General features: G+C 38.7%; 1 protein-coding gene across 1 annotated transcript; it reads left to right on the top strand.

The window, feature by feature from the left end:
* The first annotated feature begins 11,559 nt into the window (after positions 1-11,559).
* Positions 11,560-12,255, top strand: LOC135048376 (olfactory receptor 10R2-like). Its single transcript, XM_063955529.1, has one exon. It carries the CDS (start codon positions 11,560-11,562, stop codon positions 12,253-12,255), a length of 696 nt encoding a protein of 231 aa, XP_063811599.1.
* The last annotated feature ends 1,305 nt before the right edge of the window (positions 12,256-13,560 follow it).

Here is a 13,560-nt window from a genome sequence, read left to right as displayed (position 1 = left end):
CAGCCTGCAAGGACTGAGGGTCGTAATTGCTCAGGTACAGGTTGGACAGGAACAGTTGATTGTGTATGGGATTCAGAGTTTATGGGAGTTTGAGAGAAATCTGGACAACTATACTGTAGTTCCTTCAAGTTGGAACTGATGGTGGTGGTTTGAGCCATTACCGAGAAGTTCACTTTGAAACAACTCATGTGGACATCTTCATGGACATTGACCTATTAGTATACTTGAAGACTGCCAAGCTTGGTGCCTTGGAGCAAAGCTGGGTGGCTTGACTGCCCAAATTATATTACTATTGTCTGGGAAGGAGTAACGGGAATATAGATGCCTTGTAACAGTTCCCCGTGGAGGCCCTTATGCCAACTGAAGGGGAGGATTGAGAAGAGGTGGAAATGCCTCATTTGACACGCATGTGGCATTATGGATTAACGATAGCGAATGAAGAACATGTGTGAGCAAGGCTGCTTCGAAACACTGAGCAAGACTGGGCACAAAAACAACAGAAGGATTTGGGCCTCAAACTCATCTGGCAATGGAAATAGCATGGTCATTGGCCCAGCAAGTGGGAAAGGAGTATGCTTACTCTCTTTTGTCAGAAGGTCCTTCATAGTTGGTACCAATTGCGGTTTGGCGCAAATACATTATGGCGACAATGCAGCTTGGAACAGGTACGCCATGCGGTGGAACAGATAGTGGTGCAAGAGGCTCTGGTTCAATCACTGGTGGAAGAAGCCCATGAAGAAGGAGCACACCTGGGGGTTGCTGCACCAGTATTTTGCACCTCATTTACAGGTCATGTTTGACAGTATGCCAGAAAGTATGGAGACTATGGAGTAGTCAAGCCCTATGAACAGCATGCAGCCATCCAGACCATTCAGACAAGCCATCCCTTGGAAATGCTAATGATTGACAATGTGCTAATTTGGAATACCATCAGCAAGCATCAGTATGTGATCATTTCACCAAATCACAGTGGTTGTTCCAACCCGGTATTAGTACTCCAAGACTGCCATCGAGGATATAGTTAAGTATTTTATCTGGCAGAATTGGTGTTCTGAATGTATACACTCTGTTCAAGGAGTGTGCTTTCATGGGAGGTTAATGGAGTAGCTATGTCTGATGGTACTGGGCATTTGAGGACTTTGCACTTTGATATGTAGTGACCTTGCCTCTTTCTCGACAATGCAGGGGGGTAAGACTCACCAGTTCTAACTCCAAAATCTACAACTGACTGAGTGGAGATAGCGGAACAAGCCACTTAAGATGAGTCAGAGGAGGGATGATGGGTGTCAACCAAGAACCCTGACCCAGATAACTCTCCAGGTCCTCTAGAAGTCCTTAATATACCTTCCCTGCCATTGTGAAGGCATTCAGAGTGGTCCAACCGCAGTGTGTCAGGTCTCCAGTATGCAGATTGTGACTTCTCCTGGGTGAGTCCTCACTTTGTAAGGACTACAAAGGACATAGGAAGGAGGAATGTAGATGGGTGCCCAACAGCAGAAATGCAGAAGGGCACTCACCTGTACTCATTGAGGCCTGATCTAGTGGGTGGCACCATTGTAGATTACGCTGGAGCTGTGTTCCCTAGTGCTATTATGGATCAGCCTGAATCCGCAAAGCATCGATCGTAAGCTAATCACGGCTCGTGAGCCAGTGGCCAATCAGGAGTGGCCAATGGCAAGCCAAAAATTGCTTACCGTGTCATAGCTCCACGCCCTACCTCCTAGATGATGTGGAGCTGGAGAATTCATTCAGGTGCCGGAGAGAGAGCAAAGAAAAGCTGCTTAAGATAGATGAGCCAGTGGCAAATGAAGAGATGTGGCAGCGGAAACTCCCAGCAGTGGCGATGGAAGATCTGGTGGAGCATGGAAGATCGCGGCTGACAGCAAGTGCCAAGGAGGAAGTTGAAGACCAGCAGAGAGCATCAGCACGTGGGATACAAGAGAGATGACAAAGATACCCACTGCAGCCTCTCCCAACGTTACTGGTAGATGGCCCTGGGCCCTCACCTTCTACATTTAATCCTCCCTAGAACACCGGACCACCAGGAATTATGTCTGAGGGCATGTGCAGGCAGTTGGCCTGAGTGGTAGATAGGAGAGTTGGCCACATTTTGTGTGGTCTTGGCGCTAGACCAACACCACTTTGCCCAGAGTAGGCAGGCAATAGGCCTGAGACCCAATAGCGTTAGTGCTCTGGGTTTGAGACCTAGACCAAAACCATTGCCCCACCCAATAAAGTGAACTGGGCATTAGGCCCAGGGCACTGATTAGTGCCACCAGGCAGGCCAGCTAGGGCCTGATCCGCATATTGTAAGGTGATCTGAGTATTAGACTCAGATCAACAAGATAGACCTCTGGTAGTTAGCAAAATGCCTAGGGAGAAGCTGATAACTGCCAGATAGGCCAAGAAGGCCTGAACTTCTGCATATAAGTTTGTGATTTGGGCCACAGGCCAAGGTTGTAGTTGGTGTATTAGGGTGGAAAGGCTTTGAGGCTTCCCCCCGTCTCTCTCTCAGAACCGGGTGTTATGCTGTGTCATTTAAGTACTAGAAGTGCCTTAATTTATATTTAATAATCATTTTTAGACATTTATTAAACTATATTTTTCAATGTTATTGTTTATACCAGAGCTATGTTAACTGTAAATGTACTAGATAATATGTGGAGTGATTATGAACTTTCTTAGAATTGATCCCACTGTTATGCACCATTTGACAAGTGGGGGTCTTTATATGTTATAAATATTTGTGCATTGAGCTATGGACACCATTACTTTGAGAAGTACTGTGAAATTTGAAACGCATTGATGATATTTTACTATTGGGACAATTAAGCATTTTTCTGTAACCAGTCCATACAGTGAGAGATCTTTTTGGGGTCCCAGGTGTTTTTTCATTTTGTTTGGCGATGGACTTGAAAAGATCAACCTGGTAGTGAAATAGTTGCCATGTATTTCATTTTAATCTATTTGGATATATTTTAAAATTTTAAACACCCTTCTGTTTATTTGGATGTGGAGTATATTTCTATGAGATGCTTATTATCCAGAAAAAATAAAGAAACCGCTATGGGAATACTGTATATGGTACTCGGTATATGTAAGCATACATGTAAGCGTGATATTATGAGGGTATCCTGACACGTGGTGAATTAGGTTAGTAATAAGAGCAATACACACGAGGGGTTACAAGACTAAAGAAACCTTTATACAGTATGTATGGAGTTTGTATTGTAATTAAGCATTGATGTGAGCATCACAAAGATCACTGTCCTCATCCTCAGTTTCTTTTAGAAGTTTGGGACCATTTTGAAAGTATTTTCTGCTATACTATTCTCCCCTTTTTTGAGCATACTACACTATTTAGCTTCCTATGTTTTATTTTTTTCATGTTTGGGAATGATTATCTGGAGTAACCTACTAGAAGATCCCAGTGATTTGGAAGACGATGCAGTGAGCACAGATTTTCCTTCCACTAACTTCCATTGTCCTTCATCAATGATTTTGAACATGTCTAAAACTAATTCCTGTGTGGTTAAAGTCAGAACCCAGCATCTCTATTACACTGCATCTGCAATGTGAATACGATGCAACATTTAAAGAAAAGTACAGTATGATGCTCATCTTGGATGTATGGAATATAGAAGCAAGATGTATGGGGACATATCTGTATTACTTTCACTAGGAGTAAGATAGCTCTGGGAATGGCCAAGGCTTCTTGGATGTTTGCTTCAAAAGAGGAGCAATGTATTTTTATCTCATCATATGCTAGATTCAATGGGATCAGAGGTGATCCTCTGGATTCTAAAAAATTGTGATTTTGGAAAGTCTCTTTTAAGACTAGATGGATGGAAGCTATTGGCAGCCAAGATACTAGTTGCATAAGTTTCCTTGGTGAATAAAGATATAAATTCTGATGGAATTCTAATGGACTGGCAGGCATGGTCAATTTGATTGGACTGGATTTTATAATTGAAATGTACAATAATGTCCATGGTACCTGTCAAAATCATAAAAATGTTGTCTATATATCTCAAATAAAGCAAAAAACTTGGTTGTAAGGAGGATAGATAGACCTTATTGTAGAATGTTAACTTTTAATGTTGTAAGGGTATGGTCAGAGAGTTTGGCTACTGTGTTCTCTTCCACTTTGTTTTGCCTTCTTTGACTGCAGTTGTGCTGGCCCCTTGTAGGTTCTGAAATTTGCAGTGTGCCTTGGGCATAAGTTTTAGTTCCTAAGTATGATTAGTTATCTTGGATTTTATCTCGCCTCCTCAAACTTAATACTTTCAAAACATTTAATTATATTTCCACCGACCAATGGTAGTTACCAACCCAATAACTCTATCACTGTTGAGAACAATCATTCGTACCCCACATGCTTGCTGCCTGGGTGTCATCCTTGACTCTGAACTGTCCTTTCTTTCCCACATTCAGTCTGTCTCAAATTCATGTTACATGCATCTAAAAAACATCCAAATATGACCATACTTTATACAAGACACTGCAAAAAACACTAATCCATGCTCTCATTATCTCTCGAATTGATTATTGCAATAGTCTTGTTACTTGTCTTACCAAGAAGAGACTCTCACCACTACAATCCATTTTGAATACAGCTGTGAGGCTTATCTTCATCATCTGCAGATCCACTCTGTCAGTCCTTCCATTGGTTACCTGTATTCTATAGTATCCAATATAAAATACTTTTACTCACACACAAGGCCATTAACCAAATGACACCTATGTACATATATTCACTTATCTCAAAATATATCACAAGTCAACCTCTTTGCTCTTCACAAGATTTATGTCTCTCATCCACACTCATTACTCACTCCCTCTCAGGACCAACTGATTTTGTGAATCTGTTAACCTTGTACCAACCAAAGGTGTAGGTGTGGGAGTATAGTGAAAACAGGGAGGACGAAGATAGTTCTGTTTCATATATTTATTAACAGGCAACAATTCCAATAGGGAGTTAAATGACAATCATTTGTCACCATATATAAACTGACATATTGCAATGCATGGTATAAGCAGATAAGCAGGATCAGTATTACAGATGTATTGAAGAAATGTTCATATGAATAAGATAAAACGTGCCTGAAGATTAATGAAGAATTGTCCAATATAAAGCAATGATTGGTGCCAAACTGTAAGAAGTGTTAACTGGATATTATAGACACAGATGAATAACTGTAAAGACTTGTTACTAAAGCTTAAAAGGCTGAACTGAAGTACTGTGAAGAATTGTCTTTGAATAATGCAAAATGTAGATACAAATGCTGAAAGGAGTACTTGCAGGTTGTGAAGATTATACTTGAAACACTGTGAAGAGCTGCAGCAGACAACGATGGTGAATAATTGATTAATTTGAGTGATGAGAGAACGAGAACCAGGATTAAGTAGAAACTTCCACAGGCTGTGTGAGTATAGCAGGCAGTCACTGAACAAACAGTGAAACCTCTCACAGGCCCCTGGGAGTACACTCATTGCCACTTGGAGAGTGATTGACTGACAGCACAGCAGGTAGCTGGTGAATCACTTGCGGTGAAGGCTGCAGGCAAACCTCTGGGAGTGGAGGCGATATCAGGACCACTGGAATCACACAGAAATTTACAGGGAGAGCACAGAGCAAGGGTACAGAGTAGCTACAACAAAGCACTGGTCAAGAGTGAAATAATCCCAGCACAAGCACAGGATTGGCTAATACCCACAGGTGCTCACAGTTGATCACAGGTGCTTCATTTGGTCTCCAACATGGCCACCTCCTATCATGCAGACACACAGAGGCGCCTCTGGTCATTCGGTTCCCGCACTCCCGGCTCCCAGAATCTGTATCACCTTTGCCGGTGGTCACACTGCGTCTCCACATGGCTGATCAGCACCCCGAACAACTGTGCCGGCAATAGCCGGACCCCAGAACCCACAGCGGTGAGTGATCAGTTCATGAAACTCCCATGTACGATTGCAGGACTTGCTTCGGGCTGCACCCACTCTGTGGAATGCCCTACCATGCACATTAATACTCTACTGTATTCTCCAAACCTTCAAGCATACCCTGAAAGCTCACTTCTTCAGGCAAGTTTATCAAATTCCAGAACCACTCACTTAGCAACAAGCTACGCGACCCCAGGCATACGATACATATGTTTCTGATGACCTTAGAGGTTTTTGTCAAAAATGTCTCTTTAGGGAATGTTGAAATTAATGTCTGCAACTTAAGCTGTATGTCATTTATCACAAGCGCTGGAAATCATATCTCATAGGGAGCAATAAATATAAGACTCATGTCAGAGACGAAAAATTTATGAAGTCTCACAAATAGGCATTAATAAGAGCTGGTATACCAGAATTAATTTTTTAACAAAATTTAATTAGGCCTATTTAGGTTATTATTGCCCAAACTATATTGGAAACGTTTGATATGAACTAATACTTTACATTTTTGGCAACACATCATGAACTTGCACTCTCAGGCTATCAAAAAGGTTACTATGCCTGACTATAGAGATTTATTACAAAAATTTTAATAAAAGTTAAGTTTTAATTTTATCACTTATCAAATCATTTCAAAAGAGTGCGCCACACACTAAGCCCTTCTTTTAGTGTTAAACTCACTAGCGGTTTACACTAATAATTTCTAAATCATTGTTGACAATTGTAAAGTGTAACGGAACTTGTTGCGCTATATAACAAACTGTTAATAAATAAATAAGAAAATATGTATAAATTGCATAACTAGATAATAATTCTGCAGATGGTAATCCTACACCCTACCCAAGCAATCTCTCAAACCCTTTGCATTATTTGGGCCATAAAACGTGAACTCTGATCCATAAGGGAAGCTTGAAGTAGCCCCACTCTGCATTTAAGCTTTATTTATTAGCTGTAAAAGTAAGTACTGGGAAGGCTATTAATGTTTTCTTTACTATGTTATTTGTTAACTAGAAGAATGCTTAGCTTTACTTACTATATTTAGTAAATAAACAGCATACAATTCCACAATATGTATACAATTCTGACTTCATGATGATTAAGGTGAAACTCCCAACTCACCTCATGAAAATATAACTAATAAAGGAAAGAGGGAATTGCAGAATTATAGCATAATTAAACTGAAATACAAAAAGAATCAGTTATGTAATTGCCCAATTATTTACTGTTCCCCAGAGGTGTATTTTTTTATTATATATTATCACATTCATTGTGTCATTGTAACACAAGCTGGAACCTGCTCTTCTATTATCACTCTACAACACTGATTGTGGGAGAAGATAAATATCATATTGATGACTGGAAATAGCTAATTCCTAAATTTAATATGTTTAGTTTTTTTTATTAAGTTTGTAATGCATCTCATTTTGTGAGTTGTAGGAGCAACATATCTTCATCTCTTGTGGCCACCTACCATCATCATCATCATCATCAACAGTTCACAACTAGCTCCAGGGGTTAACCATTAGAATCTATTTGAAATTCTGTATAGGTTGTATTTTGTGTACATAGCCTAAATGTACCCTGACCATGGATATCTGGACTAAAAGAAGAGATATAGACTCATCCAAAGACACAATCAGGGAAGGATCAGCACCAACATTCCTGCTAGGCTTGGTACAGCATAATTTCTTGCAGAAATCATACATTATTTTAGGTCCCAGCAAATGTTTTACCCTGAAGGCAGACCTGGCTCACTCCCTGATGAATTTCTGAATTTAGAATGGTATATTGTCTGAATATTAATTCTCCCTTTCCTGATCTGATGTATTATTTCCCACCATAATCTTTTTTTTACCACTCTCCATTGCTTTATGTGTGCTAACATAATTTGTTTGAACCCTTGGCCCATTTCTGTCTTTGTTTTGTATACCCTTTCCTCCCTGCTCCTATATATTTTTACCAATTCCTTTATTTTTATGTTTCTCTATTCCATCTTCTTGTGCTCTTACCACTGCACAATATAAAAAAATATGCTGATACACACTATGCACTAAGAATACTGATAGTCAAAATAAGTTTGATAAACTCTTACAATTAACATGGAGTTTAAGTTAAGTTCTTAGCATGTTTGGCAAAATGTGTGGGCCCATCCACCACGTCCAGGTGAACTTCATTAGATGGGTCCCTAACATCTCTAATACTAGCACATTATATAAATGTATCCAGGTCTTACCTTTAAAATAGAGCCCATTCTAATATGTAGTCATCGGTGTAGGACTCAGTACTAATTAAAACACCTGAGGGTATATGAGATGGGTGCCAATACCAAATTGAAGGAGCCTCACCTTGAAGTGCACAATAAATACACAAATATAGAGGGAAATGTGGAGATTGGACTGCAAACCCTATTTATAAACATAAGGAAAGGTGCAACTATGTTGAGCCTTCTAGTACCTTATAAGTTAAAGAAAAATGTTGATGCACACTCTATGCACTTAGAATACTGATAGTTAAAATAATTTTGATAAACTATTCACCTTCAAGTGTACAATATATACACAAACCTTATTGATATTTTTGACTAAAGTAATAGAATAAAGGTAGAGCCATATATATAGCTAATGTAGACTTTAGTAAGGCTTTTGACACTGTCCCACATCGCAGACTGCTAAATAAACTCGAAAGCTTGGGCTTGGATTCTAGGATGATTGAAGATATATGATCTTGGTTGCAGTAAGAAAACAGAGAGTTGGTAAACTATTACAGTTAACATGAAGTATTAGTGTAGTGCTTAGCACATGTTTGGTCATGTATGTTGGCACATCAACCACATCCAGGTGAACTTCATTAGATTGTTCCCTAACATCTCTAATACTAAGACATTATATAAACTTATCCAGGTGTTACCTTTAAAATAGAGCCCACTCTAACATGTAGTCAGCAATGTTGGAACCTGTGCTAATTAAAACACCTGAGGGCAGATGGGAGGGGTGCCAATACCATAATGAAGGACCCTCACAAATATAACACAATATATATATTTATCAAGGTTTTATTTAGTCAGCATTGTAGTAACCCATCCAGTCCCCCATTTTTCCTCTATATTTGTGTATATATTGTACACTTGAAGGTGAACAGTTTATCAAAAGTATTTTGACTATCAGTATTCTTAGTGCATAGAGTGTGCATCAGAATTTTTCTTTATCTTGTATAGTACTAGAAACCTCAGCATGGTAGCGCCTTTCAGTATGTTTAAAAGTGATCTATATCAGAGTAGTCCATCCAAATATGGATGCCGGGTCCACTATTATAGAGACCCTTTTCTATTATGACTGTTAATGTAATGGAGGGTTAATGATTATTGGCACCTCTCCCGGGGCAGCTATTATCCGTCTCTTTCAGTAAAGAGGGAATACTGGGAAAATTGCAAGCTAGTCCCTAATTCCTGGGTTTAGGTACCTTATGTATGGTCTACTTCAGGCTACCAGGAGCAGTTTTCGCGGGAACGAGAATACGGCGCATTTCTTCCAGCAACCATTGAAACGGGAAGTGCCATTTTTTCAATGCCAGGATTTATTCTAGTTGGTATTTGAGGGTGCAAAAAGGAAATGGAACATTCAATAAGGATGCTGAAATATGTAGGATTCCTCAAGACATGTTGTGGACTGTTGCTTTTGGATTTCTGTTATAGGACATATACTGTACGTATATTACCCAATCCCTGTTAGAATAGGTTTTACCAGTTAGTTGGATGAAGTGGTATAAATTCTTGTTCAGGGAGAATCTATGCTTTCAAAAAGATACTTTTTATCGAAATGCGTTAGAAAGGAGAGGATCTGGCTGTAGGACACTACCTGTGGGCTATTGTATGCTGATGTTCCAGGGATGACTGTGGTTACACACTTTTAAATACCTGTATGTCTTCATAAATTTGTTGACAACAAGATCTGCTAGGAGTCCAGTTTACTCTATCTTTTGTAAATACATTTTATTGTCTTTATGTAATTAAACTTTTGATTGTTCAAGGGATACATGGGGTTACACACCTGTAAATACCTGTATGTCTACTTATGTTTGTTGACGACAATATCTGCTAGCAGTCCAGTTTGTTCTATCTTCTGTCAATAAATGCTAATACGTATTTATATAATAAAACTTTTGATGCATTTTCACACTGTGAAAAGTGTCTTCCTGATTTATATGTATCCAGAAGGATACAAGGATCAGTGGGAGGCAGAGGAATTGAATGGCAGGAAGCTGTTCTTTGGATAGGCAGGACCCTCTACCATAAAGGCACCTGTCTAGCTGAATGTGTAGACCACACCATTTGTTAGGAGTTTTCATGCATTTTATTGTTATTCCATTATAATGTGTTATCAGAATCACACTATTGTGCACTTTTATCTTTTCTGAGGTACTTTTTGAAACTTCTGTCATTTGTGGAAGAATACCCTTACTGAAATATAGGACTGAAGGACTCTCTATAATTGATATTGTATGCTTTTATATTGTGGGTGTTATTTTGTCTCCTTGGTTCATTTCTGTCTATGTTTTGTATACCCTATTCTCATCACTCCTATATGTTTTTACCAATTCTTTTATTTTTATTTTTATTTACTACTTCTTCTTCTTGTGTCCTTACTTTTTCTCCTCCAAAGAAAATTGTTATTTTTACAGTTAGGATTGTGATGTTCACCTTTCTGTTATGTACCTGGTTCTCCAATGGGCCCAACCACATCCTTTTAAATTATTCCTAAAGCTACAAATTTGGACTCCTCTGAAAACCAGTCCACATGTGAGCGGAAATGCTCTGTATGTCAAATTAACCAGACTTTCTAAATTCAACCAGGAAATTAATTTTACTGTAGATTTTATTACAGCATCCATACAGAGCTGCATATTTTTGTGGCAACCGCCTTTTTATAAATGTTCTAATTATATCCCCTGACTTGAAATAAATTGTATAATCCCTTATTCATTGGGCTTTATATTCAGCATAGTAACATGTAGAACAATATGGAAGCTGTACACAGACATATGTATTTGTAGCTTGGGAAATAAATTTTTCTATAATGCTTACATGGTTGGGATGTGAATTCCATGTATGTGAATTCCATAACTTGATTTATTTCATTTCCAGAAATCTATAATTATTTTATAGATAACTAGGAGAGCACTGACTGATTATCATGTTGTATTTTTGCTTCAGTGCCCTCCTGATGAAGTCATCTGTCAAGGATGTTTACTGTCAAGAAATAAAGGGAACCTCTGGTCAGGCAAAACCTAAGTATTCATCTATGATATTAAGATGACAATCTTTTAAAGAAATAACCAAAAAATTAACATCGAGAATCCTACAGGAACATGGAAAATCCCAGAATATCATGGAAAATCATAGAAAACCACACCCAACTTCCAGAGTTCCATATTGCGGCTTTTTTTATTGCATCAGTATATAATTCATTATATTTTAATATGTTTCTTATATTATACCTGACAGGTCTTTTAGTAAATGTTGTTATAATTAGGGTCATCTATATTGATAAGCACTTACACACCCCAATGTACCTATTTCTCAGTAATTTGTCCGTAATAGATCTTTGCTACACAACAGTCACCATGCCTAAACTGCTGGACATGTTACTGTCTGGGAATTACAAAGTGTCCTTCATACAGTGCTTTACCCAGATGTATTTTTTTGATGCATTTGCTTTCACTGAGGTTATCCTTTTAACCATAATGGCCTATGACCGGTATGTTGCTATTTGTAAACCCTTACACTATCACCAAATCTTCAGCAGGAATCATTGTGTTAAACTCATGGCTGCCATACGGCTATGTGGATTTTTAAATTCTTTGCTTATTATATTACCAGCCACAAGTATGTTTTTCTGCAATTCAAATATAATCCACCAATACTTCTGTGATATTAAATCTCTTATGGAAAATGCAAATGCCAACAAGGAAGTGTTTTTAATAGTGATTTATCTAGAAGTATTGTTACTTGGATTCTCTCCATTCTTCTGCAGTTTGCTGTCCTATATAATAATTATTAGCACCATAATACAGATTAAATCCAGAGATGGCCGGAGAAAAGCATTCTCCACCTGCTCTTCCCACCTCATAGTCCTAACCATGTTTTATGGGACAGCTTCATCTGTTTTCATGATGCCACCATCAGACCTATACTGGGTCATTGAGCTTATCTTGACTGTACAGTATACTGGAGTTACACCCATGTTAAACCCTCTGATATACAGTCTACAAAATAAAGCTGTAAAGAGGGCAATTAAGAGATCTATTGGGATAAAATAAGGTAAACCTAAAAATATAACTTATAAATATGTTGAAGTCATTTAAGTCATTCAGTACATATTGTAACACTCATTAACAGTTGCATGCATTTGTGGCCTTAACATAAATATAAAATGCGGACTGCAGAAATTGTGCACTTGCTACACATGGTTATTCTGTGTTTATCATATGTTAAATTGCACAACCCAAATGCGTCCATGCTGAAGTACATGTAAAGAATATAATGATACATGATAATATAATTTGGCTGCATACTGGACAAGTGAGTTGTTTTAATCATCAGAAACTTGATTATATTGACTTGAATTTTTAGAGAAAATATAAAACAGATACATAAAGCAACACAACTAAAATGTAACTAAGTGCCAGCACTAATTCAGGGGAGCAACATGCGTGGAATCCAAACTCAAGTTTTGCAATTAACACCCGGCTAAACCAGCCTCGATTAGTTACACTGGTAATACACACTGTAGATCTTATGGGATGTGACATGCAAATGAACTTAGCCTCTTTTGGTTTATACCAGCCCTGGCTTATAACACTGGGACTCATCGCAACACCCAGGCCTTGATATAATTATTGTTTAAAGTCAAATAATATTATTTCACTATTTGAAAGTATTTGTCCCAGCAAGCCCTTATGGCCTTAAACAGCTTGGAGATTGTGCAACGTGTAGAATACAATTTGCAGCAAAACCATGGCTGCCAGAGCAAATTGGTGCTTGTCCTTTAAAATATTTCTGAATGGGAGGTAATGTTATGGGCTAATTTATATGATAAAGACTTTAGGAACCATTTATCAAAATGTAGTTAAATTCTTCAAAACTAATGTTTCTGATAATTGCTACTCATGCCAATTTCTGAACAGGAATTTGTGTCTTTATATTAATGCTCCCTATTATGGACAGCTGTTCAGATAAGCAGCTGTCCTGGCAAGTCTAAGGGGGTCATTACAAGTTGATCGCAAGTAGCAACTTTTGCTGCCCGTGCAATCAACTAGATGCCTCCTATGGGGGAGTGTTTTTTTGCATAGAAAGGCAGCGATCGCTTGTGCAGCCATGCTATGCAAAAAAAGTTTTGTGTAAAAGTAGACTAGGGTATCAGTTACTTACCCTGTGTGATCGTTCCAGTGCTGCAGGTCCCGGAATTGACTTCAGACATCTGCCCTCCAAACGCCTGGAAACGCCTGCGTTGGACTCACCACTCCTAGAAACCGGTGAGTTGCCGCTCCGGAATGACTTCCCGCTGCCAATCTTCTTGCAATCGTGCCAGCGATCACTTTCTTTGTTCTTCTGGTCATTGTCCG

Source organism: Pseudophryne corroboree, unplaced genomic scaffold (assembly GCF_028390025.1).
Source record: "Pseudophryne corroboree isolate aPseCor3 unplaced genomic scaffold, aPseCor3.hap2 scaffold_953, whole genome shotgun sequence".
Lineage (NCBI taxonomy): Eukaryota > Metazoa > Chordata > Amphibia > Anura > Myobatrachidae > Pseudophryne > Pseudophryne corroboree.
The sequence above is the reverse complement of the archived record's forward strand: the minus strand, read 5'-3'. Positions and strand labels throughout refer to the sequence as shown.

Coding starts and splice junctions, on each gene's coding strand:
- LOC135048376 (XM_063955529.1), top strand. CDS start 11,560: ATGCCTAAACTGCTGGACATGTTACTGTCTGGGAATTACAAAGTGTCC.